The 20,233-nt window shown below is 41.2% G+C and overlaps 1 protein-coding gene across 1 annotated transcript; it reads right to left on the bottom strand.

Moving 5' to 3' along the window:
* Positions 1–1,864: 1,864 nt before the first annotated feature.
* Positions 1,865–18,418, bottom strand: LOC125311742 (otoraplin-like). Its single transcript, XM_048270051.1, has 5 exons — positions 18,343–18,418; positions 7,571–7,807; positions 7,278–7,417; positions 2,225–2,335; positions 1,865–2,101 (listed from the first exon to the last, which is right to left on the bottom strand). The coding sequence occupies exons 2-5, from the start codon at positions 7,764–7,766 to the stop codon at positions 2,078–2,080; spliced, it is 471 nt and encodes a 156-aa protein (XP_048126008.1). The 5' UTR covers positions 7,767–7,807; positions 18,343–18,418; the 3' UTR covers positions 1,865–2,077.
* Between the last annotated feature and the right edge of the window lie 1,815 nt (positions 18,419–20,233).

The raw sequence follows: 20,233 nt of genomic DNA, 5'->3' as shown, positions 1-20,233 counted from the left end.
TGGTTATTATTGTAATGATGCTATTCATAAATAATGAGCTGCAGGGGCGTCGCTAGCTATTTAAAACATTCGGGGCTAGAGCCCAGATGTTAGAGTCCTTTTTGCCCGGGGGTTTCTCCCCCGAGAGGTTTTGAAAATCGGGCTGATGAACATGCAATTTTAACCTACTTTGAGAATGAAAAGGAAGGCCAATTGTAATAACTCACGTCACGGCATTCTGAATATTTTGATGTTTAAAGACCGTGTAAGGAGAACGTCTCTTCTGCCAAAGTGCACCACATACAACACCCAAAATATGACATTAAAATAGCCTGTAGAATAAATATAGTCATGCACCTCTGTCAAGTGCACAGGTGTGAGCGTTCGTCTCGGGATAAACATTTGGACGTCATCCCCTTCAATTAATGGGCTATGGGTGCCTTGAAAGCAATGCATTTGGGTTGTGTAGGCTATCACAAACTTTTGCCCAAAGAAAAAGTTCCATTCTGTCAAAATCAAGCCCAACATGCATTGCTTGGGAGCCCCCTCAACCGAGGTCAGGTTTACCATATTTACTGCGCATGTGATTCAATAGTAAATCACGATATATTGAAACTGAGCTGATCGAAATGTCCTCCTGGGTTGCGGGAGATGATGAAACACTGAGTTTCCACTTCTTGTCCATGCTATGCCCTTTTTTTTCCTAAAGAAACTTCTAATATCCATTTGTCCTTCTGTACACTTATTTCGCTAAGGCTAGTTAGTAGAAGCACGAAACAGCAATGCGTAATAGCGTAGAGGAGAATTGAAATTGCAACATTTTGCAACAAATGATTCTAAACCTGCCCAGATCACGTCAGATTTTCTTGCGCTGCTGTTAATGCACACAATGGACACAAAACACAAAAGTCTCTTCTACGGGGCTATTTATTTCATTCACGATTAGAGTTTTTGTTGTTGTTGTTGTTGACGGCCCATAGATCCGGGGCTATCCCCAGAGGATCCAGGGCTATAGCCCCGAATGCCCAGGTCTAACGACGCCACTGATGAGCTGTAAAGTAACTCAGACTTTAACATAAACAATTTTTTTTAAAGGATATCGACTAATTATCGTTATCGTCAAAATCACAAAAAATATCGAGATATTATTTTTTGTCCATATCGCCCACCCCTACCTATCACACTAAGACGTTCTACATACTCGATGCACCCGACCGGGTAGCGACACCGCGGCGCCAAAATGGCGATCTTGCTGGCGCCACCAGGATTTTAGCCAGGTAGCGAGGTAGCGCTTTCACTCATTTTTTTTTCAGACGAAGCGACAAAGCGGAAACAGGAAGATGGACTAGTTCGAGGGCAAGCGAGAGTTGCAGTGTTTTGTTACAGTCGTGAATTTGTAATAGTTTGCTGGATAAGTTAATAAAGTTACCAGCGAGAGTTGCAACACATGGAATTAAGAGGAAAGAATAGAAACAATTTATTTTCAAACAAAGGATATCTATTAAGGCCTGAACAAAATCTCTTTCCACTTCAGGAAATTACACAAACTCAGCCTGCTGCTAGCTAGCTAGCCAGCTAACTAAACTGTTTAAATTATTAAAATTTCCCTCGGGATGACTAAAGTATCTATCTATCTATCTATCTATCTATCTACCTGTGCGCACACCTTGGAAACTAGATGATAATGATGGTGGTAGTTGTGAATAGTAACAACCAAAGTCTGAAGTACCATCACAGAGGCTAGCCCGTTTACATTCTCTGCTACTAGTGTTTCTTAATGCAGTTTCTTCTGCTGTCTAACGTAGTTAGCGTTAATCTTTTCACAACAGCGACACCTCTGTTCAGGAGAATATTGCAACTAGTGTCGTGACCACGACGCGCGAGAATAAATGGTTACGGCGCTTCTGTGACGTCACATTGTCCTGCTACAGGTTGGGTGCGTCGAGTATGTGGCGCTCTTAATTTAGCTAAGCTCACTCTTTCAAATGTAACATTGTTCAAAGACAAATAACGAGATACCTGATAAATCCTCACCTGGGAGGGTTTAGGTCTAAACTAAGAAGCTACCAAAATTTAGAAAATCATCTGCTCTCTCTTCTTAAATACAGATGAATTCTGTGTCCTGTTGGTAAAAATATGAGCAAATATCTGGCATAAATGAACAGTATAAAACATTCACACTTAAACATTCTTGCATAAGTCATATCATTTGTAAAACAGTTGGTACAATTATGGAAGCACTTACAGTTGTTGGAAGTTTGACTGTATCACGCTGGAAGGTGTATGTCTCATTGACATAATTCACAGGGAAGAATCCGATGATGCCCATTTGGTCCACATATCGTTCACTATAAACCTTTTAATAAATAAACCATGTAATCAATTAAGATAATATTACAAGTACATGAGTTGATTGAAAGGATATGCAAAAGCACATATCATTTTCTTCAAGATTCCACGCCTAAAACACTATACTCAAATTGTACCAATAAACAACACCAGTATATCAATACCATACATGTATAGTAGTAGTCTCTGTCTACATCTAGTGGACAGCCATCAAAAACTTTTCTGATGAACATACCGGTATGTTGTGCTTATTTCAGTACCTTTTGATGTTTTTATTGTACTCTCACAATGAAAACAATGAGGAAAAATCCACCCTTGAAGGGAAGAAAATTTATTCTAAGAAAAATGAAAATCTCATAAAGAAATAAATATTTTTAACGAAAACATGTCGGTCACAATTATTGGCACCCCTTAGAAAAATCTTATATACAAAACCTAACAGAAGCATTTTCCTATCTAATTTCAACTTATTTAAATTAATCAGAGTGCCTGTGAACTTTCAGAAGTAGTTCATGACTTTCTTTTTCACTAAGGTATGAAAATAATAAGACACAGAGGCTAAATGATCTAGTCATTTTTCAACATCAGAAAGACAAGAGACACTAAATTTAAATAAAAGGAAAGTGTGTTGACATTTGTAAGTCAGGGAATGACTAGGTACTACTAGTACTAGGTACTTGAAAATGCCTATATCAAAGTCCTTTTAGGCAAGTCCCTCCACTCGGCGGCCATATGGCAACGCTTTTAGGGCACTCATCGGGCATCCATCTCGGCAGAAATGAGCGTGCGCAAGGCTTCACGTCACCAATCTTGCTCCAGCGGCGAGATCACAACACATGATTGGCACGATGTCTTCACAACACACCATATGATTGGCTCATTGTATTCACATGTCGACGTTTTGCCGAGGAAGGGGTGCGATATGTGCAGTAACGGCGTTACATACTATCCCCATGCATTTCTATGGAGGATTTTTTGAGTGCTGTGTCTCCTCATTAGAAAGTCTCTGCCTATATTTACAGTTAAAAGCATTAAATGGTTCTAATCAACTGGAAATGTGACAAACATGCTTGGACAAAGACCCAAGGTTATCTTGCCCCCACGTACAGTATGGAGGATGGATAGGCCAAAAATTCCATAAAAACCACTATTGGATAGTTACACAGAAAGGTGTCATCTTGGGGTCACCAAGTTCCCCAAAAGATCTTCAAGTGACCTCATTGCTAATAGCTTATTTAGAGGGCATGCTAAGTAACAGCCTGTCCAGTCATTTAATTACCAATGTAAACAGCAGGAGTTACTAAATTGTACAGTGTCTGGAAGTGTGGTCTATTGTCAGTTGAATTGAAATTGCTCTCTTTGGCTAGAAACACGTGTGTTTGGAATATATAGAAGAATGACTATACTGAAAAGAATCCCATGCCTATAATGAGAATTATGGTGGAGTTGCTGTGCTATTGTGGGGCTGTTTTTATTCCCAAAGGCCTTGGGAATCTAATTAAGGTGCATGGTATCCTGAACAACAAGAAAAACCTGAACATTTTCAAAGGAAATCTGTCAATCTCTGACAAGACATTAAAAGTTGGTCATGATTGGATCATTCATCAGGTCAATGAATCAAAACAATCATCCTGATCAAAACAAATATGGTTTTCTGAACACAAATCAAGCTTCAGCCATTGCCATCTCAGTCCCCTGACTTAAACTCCATAGAAAAACAGAGGGGTGAGTGAAAGAGGAGAATGCACAAGTGTGGACCTAGAAATCTGGACGATCTGGGGAGATTTTGTAAAGACGAACGGCCTTAAATCTCTTGCTTTGTATTCTCCAACTTTATTGGGTATCATAGTTGAATATATTACAAGCTGTTTTATTGGCAAATGGAGGCTTAAAAGGGTATTATAAGCAGGGGTGCCAATAATTGTAAACGTGTTTTTGTTAAAAATATTTATTTCTTCATAAGATTTTCCTTTTTCTCAAAATAAATTTGCTTCCCTTCAAGGTTGGATTTTTCCTTTTTTTTTTTTTCCATTGTGAGATTACAATAAATCACCAACAGATTATTTTTTACACCCATTTTTACTTTAACTTAAGCAGCAGAGGTGCCAATCATTCTGGAGGGCACGGTAGGTTCCGGGGCACTGAAACACCGGGCTGCTCCAAACTTGGTGGGCATGTACCCCCACAAAGATGTCTCGGAACCATTGTTCTTTTGTTTTGATCCTGAAAGGTGAATATCTCGAGAACCGTGGGGCAGGGTCGGACTGGGAACAAAATTCGGCCCTGGCAATTTTCTCCTGGACCGGCCCACCACTGGACCGAAGCCTTTGCATGGAATCATTGCCTCAATATCAACAAATCAGGATGTAGGTTATGAATCTGATTGAATTTAGTATTGGTCATCCCCAAAATGCACCAGAATACAGGAAATCACATCAAACAAATTAAAAAATTTCTGGGGGAGGACCCCCAAACCCCCCCCCCACATATACGACAATAAGTGGGGGGCCCTTAATACATCTGGGCCCAGGGGCCCGAAAGTTCATAATCCGCCCATGAGCCTACTAAATGTTTTTTGCCCAAGTTTGTGTCAGCACATTTTGCAAAATTAGGCTACCTTTCGTTACGAACATAACCCTTCGTTAACCCTTCGTTACTAACATACCAGTTGATACTTTTTACCAGCATCGACTCGCGATTGATTGTGCATCTAATGTAACACTCGGTGGAGAGACTTCCACTTTCCAAGTTTCACTTTTTACTGTCGTTGTGAGCTAAAAGGCTAGGCCTACTATATGGGAAAGGATCAGCTCCAAAAATGAATGGATTTTCTTTAACCTGTGCTACACTTTTCCACCAAGTTGTGCGAAAATTGTAGGCTACCCATAGTTTTTTTTATGTTGACAGAACCGCACTACAGTAGCACATGGTGCAGTAAATGGAAGCTCTTGGCTGTTTACGTTTAAACTGTGATGATGTGAACACCAGCCAGCGGAGGGCACTTATATAGCCTAGGCTACAATGCACTCGTTGGCTATTTCCCCCCAAACCTAGCGGCTGCTTGGACAAATCCACTTGAGGGGTGAGGCAGGGGGGCGTGATCGTAACACACACTGAACCTGTCATGAAGAGGCCAAAATGATTGACCGGTCACCCCCCAAGCCAAATGGATGCAACTGCATTTATAGGCTAGGCCTATGCCTACATGACGGGCCGCAAATAGGCTAAATAACCTTAAAAAATCCCGGAGGTCACCGGCCCACCGGTTGTACAGATTACCAGTCCGAGCCTGCCGTAGGGCCTAGGATGACCAACTTTTTTTTGGATGTTGGTCTCAAGGGGCCATGTTTATATCCACTCATTTGAGGTATAGCACCACCTTATTAAAAATAAAAAAGCAAAAAGTGAGACGTTGTAATCGCAGGTATCTTTGGCTGTCGTGTTCAAAACTGCACACAATTTGAAGTGTAGGATCATAACATCCTCTGAATGCATGCCACATTTTGTGGAATTCCATTCATGGGGGGCCATATCAGCTACACACGCACACACGCATGCACACAAACCCAAACATACGTACACACACATAAAAACACACACACACATGCAGGCACACACACACACAGGCATGCACACACATAAACACACACGCACGCACACACACACACACACATATAAATACACCCACACACATATGCACACACACACAAAAACACATCTACAAGCACACATACACATATAAATACACCCACACACATATGCACGCACACACACAAAAACACATCTACAAGCACACACACATACACGTCACAGCACATAAAAACACACACACACACAAAAACACATCTACAAGCACACACACACACACATACACGCACGCACATAAACACACACACACACACACAGGCATATGAGGGGCCATCTAGGCCTTAATTCATACTTGGTCTTACACACACTATCATAACCTTGCACATACACCACTACACTCATGCACACTCACTATTATAGTCATTTTACATGTATGTATGAGAGGGTATAGTCGTGTATGTGAGAGAGTATAGTAGTGTATGTGAAGGAGTATAGTAGTGAATGTGAGAGAGTATAGTAGTGTATGTGAGAGAGTAAAGAGTATAGTAGTGTATGTGAGAGAGTTTAGTAGTACATGTGAGAGAATATAGTAGTGCATGTGAGAGACTATAGTAGTGTATGTGAGAGACTATAGTAGTGTATGTGAGAGACTATAGTAGTGTATGTGAGAGAGTAAAGAGTATAGTAGTGTATGTGAGAGAGTTTAGTAGTACATGTGAGAGAATATAGTAGTGCATGTGAGAGACTATAGTAGTGTATGTGAGAGAGTATAGTAGTGTATGTGAGAGAGTATAGTAGTGTATGTGAGAGAGTATAGTAGTGTATGCAAGAGACTATAGTAGTGTATGTGAGAGAGTATAGTAGTGTATGTGAGAGAGTATAGTAGTGTATGTGAGAGAGTATACTAGTGTATGTGAGAGAGTATACTAGTGTATGCGAGAGAGTATACTAGTGTATGCGAGAGAGTTTAGTAGTCAATGTGAGAGAGTTTAGTAGTGTATGCAAGAAGGTATAGTAGTGAATGCAAGAGAGTATCGTAGTGAATGTGAGAGAGTATACATTGCTTATGACTGAACCCAATTATCTGTGGGAACGCAGTAGCAATTAGGTGTCACATATTTCTTAATATTACAAATTTATATAATTATTATAATTCACTATAATAGTAATTCAACACAATTGAATCATTCAAAACATCTTTATTAATCATATTTAACATTTGCAATTAAAGATATGTTAATGGTTAAACCTAATATCAATTAAAATTACTGGACATGTTTTGTCCAATATTTGTTATTTGCAATATTTGTATCTGTATTTGCAATCTGTTATAATCACTTTTACATAAGTTTGTGACTTACACTTCCCGACCAGAATATTCCACCACCCTCTGCTGGCAGTAATTTGGAGTACACATAGATCATCTGACCCCGTTTCAAGTTAATAAACCTACAATCAGGGGCAACATAATCCTCCAAAGCCATTGCCAGCGAGATAGCATCTGAAGAAAAAAAAAATAATGCTTGCATATAACAACGTATTTAAATGAAAGACAAAGATGTTAAATGTCCCATAACACACACGCACACACTCACACACATTTAATCCTGTGGAGTTAAAAGTGTAATGCCTGCATTTCAATGGATTGACTCACATGAACACTCCATATCTGCACACAGTTTGTTGTCTGCCAGTTTCTCCAGTGGTGTTCTGCTTGATTGACATAAGTATCCCACAGAAAGAAGTAAAAGGACAGCACTCTCAAAAGAGGACATCTTGAGATTTGCCACTGCTATGGATGGCCAATTCCTGTAAAATTCCACAGTTGATGGGCTGAACCATGACATCATAGCCACTGCACCAATCAGTGCTGCCCTGCCTGCCCCAAATTCTTGTAGGTGAAAAAAAAGTTAGAGAGAACTTTCAGACAGCAAACTTCCAGCATTCATGATTCAGACAGAATAACCATTTGCACATATTAAACTATACTGTTATTAGGGCCCGAGCACCGAGAGGTGCGAAGCCCTATTGTTTTTGTAAGGATTATTATTATTATTACGAGTATTCCGATTTTTACTTTGTCTCAGAGCGTTTTCCTTTTTTGAGGTGGTCAAGATGGGTGAAAAGTCTTGAAATTTGGCACACATCAGGTGTCACGCAAAGCAGTTAGGTACAAGAGCTTGGCCCCGGGTGTGGCCCAGGGACTCAGTAGCGCCCCCTTAAGTGATTGATGCAGTGGTTGGCACATACTTTCAGCTAGACACATCAAATTTGGTAGGTGCGTGTATCTCCCCAAGATGAACAACTTTCGTATGTACAATGCATTAGCCACGCCCAACAGGATGTGAGGTATTAAGGATTTTGTGCGGACTAATATGTGATGAAATATGTGCTGAATTGTGATCCCAAAAAAGGTGCTTCCCATGGGTGAAAGCATGAAATTTGGCACAGACATCAAGTGGTACAGTGCATAGAAAGGGACAAAAGCTTGGCACCGGGTGTTGCCCAGGAACTCCATAGCGCCCCCTTATGTCACTGTGACTTGTGGTTGGCATATAGTTTTAGATACACACACCAAATTTGGTGGGTGTATGTAACTCCCAAAAACAAACAACTTTTGTATTAACATGCCATTAGCCACGCCCACAGGAAGTGAGGTAATTGAGATTTTGTGCGTTGTGGACATGATCAATTTTAACGTACTCCTCCTAGACAGTTGATCCGATTCATGTCAAAGTTGTAATACATGACGCCGAGATGTTCCTGATTATAAATTGTGAAGCCTTTTTTTTGATATGTTGTAATTTGACGAAATGCCGAAATTATAAATTTTAATGCCCTTCCACATAAACAATAAATGTGTCATAATTCACCATGCATGGCTTGAAATGTTTTAAATTTCACAGGTCATTGAAGACCATGTTAATGATATTCACATGCCCATAATGCATGTTTGGCATAGCGCCACCAACTGGCAACAGAAAGAATGACAATTTGGCTGATTTCACATGATCAATTTGAACATACTCCTCCTAGACGGTTTGTCAGATTCATTTGAAATTTGGCAAACATTATGCCAAGATGTCGCTGATGTTAAATTGTGAATGGATTTGTGAATGTTGTAATATATTTGATATGATTTTAATATCTCACCACATAAACAGGAAATGTGTCATAAATCACAGTGCATTGAATGAATGGTCTGAATCTTCTCAGGTTAATAGATATCATGATTATGATGATATCCAGACACCCAATGGGCCTGCCTGGCATAGCGCCACCACCTGGCCAAGCAGGAAATGTGCCAAAAATGGAAACTGCCTTAAGTGATTGATCTGAAACTTTATAAAATATTGGATATCATTATTGTGAGCATATTCACATGCGTAATTCACAGGCCTAGCATAGCGCCACCATCTGGCCAAGCAGGAAATGTGCCAGAAATGGACAATGCCTTAAGTGATTGATCTGAAAGTTTACAAACATTTTGGATATCATTATTGTGATGATATTCACATGTGTAATTTCAATGCCTAACATAGCACCACCATCTGGCCAAAAAGTGTATCAGAAATGTTCTTTGCTGAAAATAAATGGTCTGAAATTTCTCAGGTTAATATATTATGATTATGATGACTCCAAATGGGCCTGCCTTGCATTACGCCCCCACCTGGCCAAGCGAGTAAATGTGGCAGAAAATAAAATACAAAAGCAAATAGCACATGCATCAAATATGTACATTTCACAAACGCACCACGTCGGTGCTTTGTTGGATTCCCGACATAAACACGGGTTGCGCCGCGAGGTGCTCGGGCCGCCATTGCAGCTATATTTATATTTATATTATTATTATTATTATTATTATTATTATTATTGTTATTCCACTTTTTTGCTTTCCTGTTTTTGAGGTGGTTAACATGGTCGAAAATTTGGCACACACGTCAGGTGGCACGCAACGCTGTAAGGTACAAGAGCTTGACCCCGGCCGTGGCCCAGGGACTCGCTAGGGCCCCCTTAGGTGACTGATTCCGTGGTAGGTATATATTTTGAGGTGGTTAACATGGTCGAAAAGTCTTGAAATTTGACGCCCAACAGGAAGTGAGGTATTTGGGATTTTGTGCAGATTAATATGTGATTAAATATGTGCTGAATTGTGATCCCAAAAAGGTGCTTCCCATGGGTGAAAACGCATGAAATTTGGCACAGACATCAAGTGGTACAGTGCATAGACAGGGACAAAAGCTTGGCACCGGGCGTTGCCCAGGAACTCCATAGCGCCCCCTTATGTCACTGTGACTTGTGGTTGGCATATAGTTTTAGATACACACACCAAATTTGGGGGGGTGTATGTAACTCCCAAAAACGCCCACAGGAAGTAAGGTCATTTAGATTTTGTGCGTTGTGGACATGATCAATTTTAACATACTCCTCCTTGACGGTTGATCCGATTCATGTCGAAGTCGGTATACATGACGCCAAGATGATTCTGATTCTAAATTGTGAAGCTTTTTTTTTATATGTTGTAATTTGATGATGGTCATCAACCGTTATATAACCATTCATAACCGAGTATAATTCAAATTTCATTGAATTATACAGGCGTCAATGAGAGAACACTTACACTTACATGATTTTGGTTTCGATTTTCTAATTGGATTTCGATTTTGGTTTCGATTTTCTAATTGGAGTAAGTCTTTTTTTGTGACAACACATCATGATACATTTGATAATGTTTGATCGTTGTTTTGGTATAAAGCATATTTTACGTAGCCTAATGAATGTGCTCTAGAAAGTGAAAGTAGCCTAACCTAGGCCTATATGCGCTCTGTGTCTGAGCTGTCTGTGCACGTCCGCAATTGATTACGTTTTTTTTGCCCTAAAATGCATGAAACATGCAAGTTCAAAATCCTGCCAGTAGCCACGTTACATCTCCGTTTCATATTTGCCTAGGCTACTAGCCTACAATAAATAAATTGAACTAACTCAACTGACAACAGGTATATCTACTGATTCGGTCATTGAGACTACAGAATACAGTACAACGAACTTTCTGTCTTTCTGAAGTTTATTTTTGTATTCTGGGGTACAGTAGCCTAATGTCTTGACAATAGTTTTTCTTACCAGCTTGCTGTTTAAACTGACTGTGGCGCTCTGAACTTTCCTGCCAGGTTTATGACGTAAACCGCTACATCTCGGCTCTGGCATTGCCTAAACTAATCGTGTGGGAAATCAGATTATCTGTCAATATTGGGCTTTGAAAGTAACGGATATTTGCTCAGTAATAGTCGGCTACATTTTGTAACATTTATAGATAAACCGAGGGGAAGTTAAATTAGAATCGTTGGAATTTGAAAACACATACAAAAAAAGATTCGGGGCTTTTAAAAAGAGATTCGGGGCTTGAGCCCCCGAAACCACCCTCGCTCCAAATAATGCAACCACCCAGCAGTAACTTCTGCATTCAGTGAGATTTGCACCGCCCTAATTTTATTTTTGACTCTTCCAGTCACCGTTGCAACCTCTGAGCGCTCATTCTCCAAGTTAAAGATCATTAAAAACCACTTGAGGAGCACAGTGGGACAGGAGAGACTGAGTGGACTTGCCATGTTGTCCATAGAGAATGAGAGAGCAAAGAAAATGGACATACACAGAGCATCGTGGGCCGAGTTCAGAGAGCAAGGCTCGTCCTATGCCCTTCAAATAGTGCTGCGTATTATTGTTGTTTTATTATTAGGGGTCATGTAGCCTAATGTTTTTGTTGTTGTTCTCTTGGTTACACTTCATGTACGTTCGATGGACTTTAAAATTACATAGTTGCTCTCCGTGGCGCTGACGCTTGTAAGACCCACTGTTGCGGGCATGTGTAGCCTATGTTGTAAAATTATGTTATGATGAGTTTAATAAAGGGCCCGGTCATGTGCCCCGCCCCCGGCCCGGCTCTGACTTGTTCCACCACTGTGATGCTCCAAAGGTTCTCAATAGGGTTGAGGTCAGAGGAAGATTGGGGTCACACCATGAGTTTGTCCTTTTTTGCCTATAGCAGCCAATGACCCAGAGGTATTCTTTGCAACATAAGATGCATTGTCATGCATTAAGATTTTGCTACGGAAGGCGGTTCTTCTTTTTGTACCACGGAAGAAAGTGGTCAGTCAGAAACTCGACATACTTTGCCGAGGTCATTTTCACACCATCAGGGACCCTAAAGGAGCCTACCAGCATGACTCCGCCACCTCCTTGCTGACGTCTCAGCCTTGTTGGGACATGGTGGCCATTCACCAACTATCCGTTACTCCATCCATCTGAACCATCTAGGGTTGCACGGCATTCATCCAGGCCCGGGGTGGGTAATCGGGAAAATCGGGAGAATTTGCGGTGGGCCGCTTCACTTTTGGGCCGGTCGAGGAAAAAAATATTGACATTCTGTGCATGGCCTCCCAAAAAGAGTTGGTTGGGTCCATATAGCCCGTCTTTTCCAAAAAGTTTTCTCAGATACGATAGCCGGGCCGGCCCTACAGTAGCCATAAGCGTCAGGAAGGATGGATGGTAGAAAGAGACCAGGAGGGACTGAAACGGCCAGGTAGATGCTGCTAAATGTGCCAAGCTTCTAGATTAGGCCTACAGACAAAAGTGGCAACTGGTAAAGAGAGACAGCCGATAGGCAATGATTATTAGCAGTTATTGGGCTAATATTGGACGTTTGTAACGTTGTCAAGCTATTTGCAAGCAACATATTACATTTCTTAAAATATTAGCCTTTTGTATCCGATTCATAGACTTTGCAGTATGCAGATATTAATAACAAAACTGAAGTTTGATCTGTATAGGCCTATGCGGTAAAAATGGTAGCCTCTGAGCAGCAGATCAACCAGTCGACCACTGAAAATAATGAGCCCGAAATTAGTAATGAGGAGGCCATGACTACGGGGACAAGTAGAGAGAATAAATTAAAGTTATTTAATGTAAGAAAGAGCAAAAAAATTATGCTACATGATGAACCTATATGCCTTGTTTGCTTAGAAGAGTGTGTAGGAAAGGAGTAGGCTAAATCACCAAACAACAATATAGCCTACCCATGCAAAAAACATGTAGCCTAAACATTAGTTCAATATGCCTCTTTGTGGAAGCGTGGGATAGGCTACATTTCAAAGGCTTTCTTTCTTTCTGTCTTTCTTTCTAACCTTTACACATTTGTTGAACCATGGTACTAATAAAAACTACAGGATAGTAAGAGCTGAAATGTTGCTTCATTTATCCAATTTCCACCACTATGGAAAACGTGGACCGGTCTTGGGCCTGAAACTCCCGGGCTGAAAAGTGGCCCCACTCTGGCCCTGCATTCATCCGTAAACAAAACTGTTTGAAAATTAGTCTTCATGTATTCCTGAGCCCACTGCAACCATTTCTGCTTGTGAACATTGTTTAGGGGTGGCCGAATAGTAGGTTTATGCAAAACTTCTTGAGGATCCTACACCTTGAGGTTCACAGCACTTCAAATACCTGTTTGCTGCTTTGCAATGGCATTTTAGCAGCTGCTCTCTTAATCCTATTAATTTGTCTGGCGGAAACCTTCCTTATTATGCCTTTGTATATTCTTCACAGTACGCATACATTTTCAGAAATATCCAATGTATTCATACCTTGTCCAAGGTAGTGCACAATTTCACACTTTTCAGCAGCAGAGAGATCCTTTTTCTTTCCCATATTGCTTGAAACCTGTGGCATGCTTAATAATGTGGAACATCCTTCTTAAGTAGTTTTCCTTTGATTGGGCTCACCTGGCAAACTAATTATCACAGGTGTCTGAGATTGATTTCAATGAGCCAAAGAACCCTGAGACACAATACCATCCGTGAGTTTAATTGAAAACACTTAAATCCATTTTGCTTATAATTTGGAACACGGTGTATTCAGTATACAACATTAATGAAATGATGTCAAGAATAATCAAATTACTGCCATTTACTACCCTATACTTAGGCTGTGAAATAAAATGGCCCATTTTTGCAGATATCTTGCATATCTTGCCCCCTCTTCAGGGTCGGCGCCAGAGATCAGCGGGTGGGGGGGCTCTGAGCACTGACAGGGGGGGCACCTCACCTCACTTTTATTAGTTATTTTTCCAAAATTGACATATAATAAAGAGCATCCTTCGAGGCTTTTGGATAACTGAAACAATATGATCATTGGGGGAAATAGTGCAAGAATATAGGGGTCATAGAGTTATAGTTAGAGTAGCGTTGAAGAGACTAGCACACAACGTTTAGAATAATAGAATTTTAATAGAATAGCGTAGTCTACAATACAAGTAAATAGGCTATAACAGACTCACCACTAGCAAGCGTAGGCTACAATAGGCTTCACTGTGTCTTTCCATTCATTTCGAAATGTTCTTATAAGATACTGCTCAAAAGCAAATTGCACATACTGATAATATAGCAACATTGCACGTAGGCTATGTGATCGCTCAAAATGTTATTTAAAGTATAGAACAAATTCTAACACATTTACGAAGTGGCTAAGTAGAAGCACCAACTGTGATGGAAAGTTTAAGAGCGCACAGGAAACTCATGGCTTTTAGTATTTTGTGCTGCTTTGACAGTCCACTTTTATTGACTGTTAGTCTACTGTTTTTGAGTTTGGAGATGTACTGTTTTGCAGCGACGGGCTACGAATGCCGACTCCAGGTTAAAGCAGGTTAAGACCCGTGCAGTGTTGCACTCAATAAAGGGCATGATCCAATGCACTAAAGGCCTACGTCTCCGTTGCTCGAGTTTATCATTAGCTCTGGACAATATTGGGAAAATATAGGAAATGCGACGTGTCAGTTTGGCCCTTCATTTGTGGTTTCTGCCATTTAGATTAACATCTCATGCATTCAGCTTGGGTGCTTGGGTTTTCCTGCGGTCAGAAATGCAAAACCGAGTCATGCCTCCTGCAGAAGTTTTCCGATGATACTGCAATTGTGGGGTGTATCAGGAACGGGCAGGAGGAGGAGTACAGGAGCCTGGTGGAGGACTTTGTGCAATGGTGCAAACTCAATCATCTTCAAATTAACACTTCAAAGACCAAGGAGATGGTGGTGGATTTCCGCAGGTCTAAACCCACTCTGCTACCAGTTCACATTGATGGGGTCAATGTGGAGGTGGTTAGCACCTACAAGTATCTGGGTCTCCACCTGGACAATAAACTGGACTGGTCAGCCAACACTGATGCACTCTACAAGAAAGGGCAGAGCAGGCTGTACTTCCTGAGGAGGCTGCGGTCCTTCAATGTGTGCAGTAAGCTCCTCAGGATGTTCTACCAGTCTGTTGTTGCCAGCGTCCTCTTCTATGCAGTAGTATGCTGGGGTGGAAGCACAAGGAAGAAGGATGTGGGGCGAATTGACAGGCTGGTAAGGAAAGCTGACTCTGTAGTGGGAGCTGAACTGGAGTGTATCACTTCACTATCTGACAAAAGGACCCTGAACAAACTGATCAACATCTTGGACAATGAGTGTCACCCACTCCACAGCACTATTGTTAAACAGAAGAGCCTGATCAGCTGGAGACTTCGCTCACTGCCTTGCACAACTGACAGACTGAGAAAGTCATTTGTCCCCAGGGCCATTAAACTGTTCAATGCCTCACTTAAGGGAAGAGGAGAGATAGACTTCTCTGCATAGTCTGTCTGCCTCTTCATCCCCTCCATGTTTGGTACTGTCTGTCCACTAGCCACTTGTACCACTGTCTTTATGCCTCACTGTTTGCGTGCTATATTAGCACATTAGCACATATGCATAACCCCCCCCCCCCCCCCTCCATGCCACAGCCGAACTGTGGCCACACTTATACATTTTCTTAAATAGTTAAATATATAGATAAATAGACTTTCCTTTACTTTATTTCTGCATTGTTGCACTGTTGACTTACTCATTTGCACTATCAACCACCATGACACTCAATGACCACTATCACCATTGCACTACCACCATGACACTCATTCACACAGAGCACCTTACCATACCTTACTATGCACAGAGAATCACAGGCTCAGTCCCTGCCTCAGTCATTGCAAGCGCCTCTGATTTATTAATCACCACTATGTGGATACTGTTTTTAGAATTGATTTAGATTAAGTGTTAGTATAATTTGTAATTTGTTATTTGTATTTTAGTATATTTTTATATATTGTATTAAGTGTTAGTATAATTTGTATTTTAGTATATTTAGCATATTCTTTATCTTCTACTGTCCTTACTGCTTAGTTTTGTTTTTATATTATATACTTTAATTACTCTTCTGCTGTTAAAGAATGTGTTTGTCTTGTATGTATGCTGCTGAGACCTTGAATTTCCCCTGGGGATCAATAACGCATCTATCTATCTATCTATCTATCTAAAAAAACGTGTATTTTCCATTATCTTCCCAGATCTATCTTGAGACCTTTTACTGAATTTCTTATGCAGCAGTGTCTAAACACCCTACTGGTCGCGATTTATGCTCATTTGGCGTTGCAGGAGTGTTGGTAAATGTATTGGTGGCACTCACTGCAACCGTGTCCGACTGTGCAGAATCCCTCTTCATCGCGCAGTTTGCGCACAATCAACAGTAGCATTGTTGACACACATCAGTCCGTGTCATGTTTCATTTTGAGTAGGCTAAGTGTTCAACATCAGTGCTCAATGTGGATTTAATTTCAATCATGGGCATAATAATATTTAGATTTTTTATGTGAGGGAGAGAACTCAGATGGGGGGGGCACACTGGCCTGTTTGGGCGGGCCTGGCCCCTTAAGGCCCCCCCCTGACACCGACGCAGGAAATGTTATGAAGCCAAGTGCGTGACTGTTTGTAACTGCTTTCTGTTTGGTGTGCTGTTAACTGAGTGCATTAATATTAATCATTGATATCAATTGCAACAGCCAGAGAATTTTTTTTTTTTTTTTACGAAAACGAGGGCCTTTGACCCACACACGCTACAGCCAGCGTCACGAGACTCTAATAATGGATGTAACACGGAGCGCTTCGTTCAGCATCGCTGCAGTAGCACAATGGACAAGACGTCGGTGTGCAGAGCACATGAAGAATTGTCCCAGCATCGCCGGTTCAAAACCTGCTTGATGATGTGGCCGCTGCGGTCAGGTGATCGCCCTTTAATTTCACCGCTGTCCGGAAGACACAGCAATCGCTAGTCCGTGCGTGCGGGCACTAGCGATCTCTCATGAAACCAAGTGCCTGACTGTTTGTAACTGTTTGTTGTTTGTTTGATGTGCTGTTTACTGAGGGCATTCATATGACGACCATTCGTTTAGTTTTTCCGACTGTTTCCCGAACATGCTCGTAGCGTGAACGCGCGTGCACTGCTCTTAAGATGCTCTTAGGGGGAGCTGTCCACGTTAATAGTTCTGAAATATCCTCCAATTTGATGGTGATGTCAGGTGACTGCACGTCACAGCTATAGGCCTACCGTTTAAACTTCGGATCACACATTAATTCACATCAGTACGAAAATAGAAACACTTTGACATCTGCATGTAAGCATTCCAAGTAGATTATATACCACACACAGACATAAATAATTGTAATTATTTAAGATTTGATTGTTGCAATGGAGTGTATGGAGGTCTCCGGCGATGGGAAGCTGCCAACACCCGATTGCGCAATATAAACATTCTACGCCTTCTCCTTCTAATCGATATTAAACAAAATATTGTCAAAATGAAGGAATGAATTAGGCCTAGGCTATTCCGACCGCAGAGAAGAGGGCGTCCATTTCACTCAACGTAGGCAAAGTGTCCCCAAATACTTAAAATCAATAGGTGTTGGAAACGCTGACTAATGCACATTTTATTTATGCGCATTACCATGGATGCACATCACTAATTCGCATGAGCTGGATGGAAACACGCTATAGACTGTATCAGTATGGTTTGTCACATTATTCCTCACATTCTAAATGCAATACCGCTGTCTGACCACAGGGGTGTAGTGGTTACCTTATCATGAGCGCTTGGCTGAAGTAGTGTTTTTATGTGGTAGGCCCTATCGAATCCACTGTTGATAGGGTGAGTTGGGCCGTGATGAAGAGGGCAAGAAAGTATAGCAGTGTCTCTCTCATGTGCATAACTTTCGTTATTATCAGGTCACTTATTGCTCATGGTTTGCAGGTAGTTACAAATGAGGTATTGTTTGCCATAATGGTAATAAAAAACATATGGCACTAAATATACACATATAAATCAAAACAATTAACTAAACAAATATTGAACAAAAGAATATCACCAAAATATATATTACTAATGTGAGCAAAATCATAATAAACAAATTAACTAACAAATTTACCACTACTGAAAGTAAACTAATGTAGCTCCAACAATTATTAATATTGCATTTTTATGCACTCAATTGACTGAGAAAACGGATTAATGTACAGTACATGTTTGACTTACCTCTCCTCAAACAAATATTAAAATATTGTTTCAGTTATTCAGCATCTGAAGAACGACACACACAACTTGAAGCCTGTTTTAGTGTGAAGTCCACTCACCATGGCAAGGTACAGTCCATGAGTGGGAGGTTAGTAAGACAAGACAAATTATGTTACAAAAGATAAGCACAGACGACACAGGACAAGACACATAAACACTTAACAAGTCCCGTCTCTGGGATGGGAGACAGAGGGGCATTGTCACACCAATGTCCTGCCTCTGGAGGGATGGGGTGGGGGTGGGAGAACAATTTTGCTACTGTAGTAAGGAGTCCAGAAAAGATACCAGATCACGGATCACTGATATTGCATGATGTCCTCTAGGGCCACTGAGAGGGTCAAACTGTGCCTGAATCTGCTCCATTACTCCACTTTCCACAGAATACTCTATGTCAGGCACAGCTACCATCTCGGACCAGTCTAGCATAGCAGGACCAGCAGCCGCAGGTGGAGGACCAGCAGGAGTAGGAGCCCCAAAGATGTCCTGCACGGCAGTTGAACCTCCGCCTTTAATGTTATTACATTGGTGATGTGTAAGTCTAATTCACTGCCTGCCACTTTAAGGACGTGAGAGTAGCGTAATAACATATCTAAGTGGATTGGAAGGCTTGCATCTCACTGTGTTAGGCTACGACTGGAAATAACTTTTTGCATAGTGCATTACGATATGTTGATAGAATTTGGGATGTTTTCTATGTCATTAGGTAAAATAAATGTTTAAATTACCGTCAAGGTACACCGTCAAATGTTAAAATAACTTGTATGAAATCATTCTTGGATCATAGAAGAGGTAAAAGTCTTACAATGTTATTAATTTCTATGATTTTGGTAGCACTGCACTACACAATCTGAGCCCACAAGCTAGCAAACATGACACGAGCTAAATCTCCAGGTGTAAACGTTTGCCAATGGGTTGCATATTGTAGCCTACTCAAAAATCAGTAAACCAAGTAGGCCTTAATTAACTTACTTTCATAGCTTAGGCAGGTTAGCAACACTAGGTTGAGATGACAGATGCAAGTAAAGCAGATCATTAAGTTAGCCTTCTATTTATTGTCATCAAAACTGCAGAGGAGTGAACAAGTTATAGGGCAGTCTCTGGTGTCTGCAGAAGTGAGTGGCATCTGAGTCAATATTCTGCGCGAGGGGCTGTTGTGGTAGGTGAAATTTCACGGGGAAACCATGATGATTGGTCAAATTTGCGAAAAAGTTGCAGTGTTTGGACAAAATTGCGAGGTCGCCCAGAATTCACGAGGATTTGCTGAATTTGCGTTAATTGTTGCTATCGCAACATCGCGAATTCCTGGAGGGACTCTTACGAACAGCTGAATTGGGCTCATATGCCGCTCTGTCCTCAGTCTATGATTGTTCCACTGATCTGCGAAACCTGCCAAATCTCTGTTTACTGGGGAGATAAATATAGTGAAGAGCCCAGAGGTGCCTCTCATTGTCAGGATTCACAATTCCTTCGCTCTCCAAAAACTGGAACAATTCATAATATACGTTGGTGTACGCCAGACATCACCCCAGAGCCACTCAATGCGCTGATTGTGCACACTCCTGCCTCTGATAGAACTACCTCTTCCAAAACGTAAAGGTTATGAACATAACGACGGTTCTCTGAAGGGGAACATGAGGCATTAACCAATGGGAAGACATTCCACTATCACGTGATCGCACTGAAGTCCTCTTACAGGTCCTGCTAAGGTTCTGTTGTCGCGAAAACGGTTCGGCTATAATAAGCCGCCGTGGCCAACGACAATCACTCTAGTCATTCTGAAGCGACGTAAACACAAGTCACACGCTCTAAGACTAGACGGATAGAAGGGTTAACGCCTCGTGTTCTCCTTCAG

Source organism: Alosa alosa, chromosome 18, assembly GCF_017589495.1.
Source record: "Alosa alosa isolate M-15738 ecotype Scorff River chromosome 18, AALO_Geno_1.1, whole genome shotgun sequence".
Classification (NCBI taxonomy): domain Eukaryota; kingdom Metazoa; phylum Chordata; class Actinopteri; order Clupeiformes; family Clupeidae; genus Alosa; species Alosa alosa.
This window is presented reverse-complemented; position numbering and strand designations above follow the sequence as displayed.

Coding starts and splice junctions, on each gene's coding strand:
- LOC125311742 (XM_048270051.1), bottom strand. CDS start 7,766: ATGATGTCATGGTTCAGCCCATCAACTGTGGAATTTTACAGGAATTGG. Junction 7,418..7,570: donor TGCAGATATGGAGTGTTCAT/GTGAGTCAATCC, acceptor TTTTTTCTTCAG/ATGCTATCTCGCTGGCAATG. Junction 2,336..7,277: donor GAATATTCTGGTCGGGAAGT/GTAAGTCACAAA, acceptor ATTTATTAAAAG/GTTTATAGTGAACGATATGT.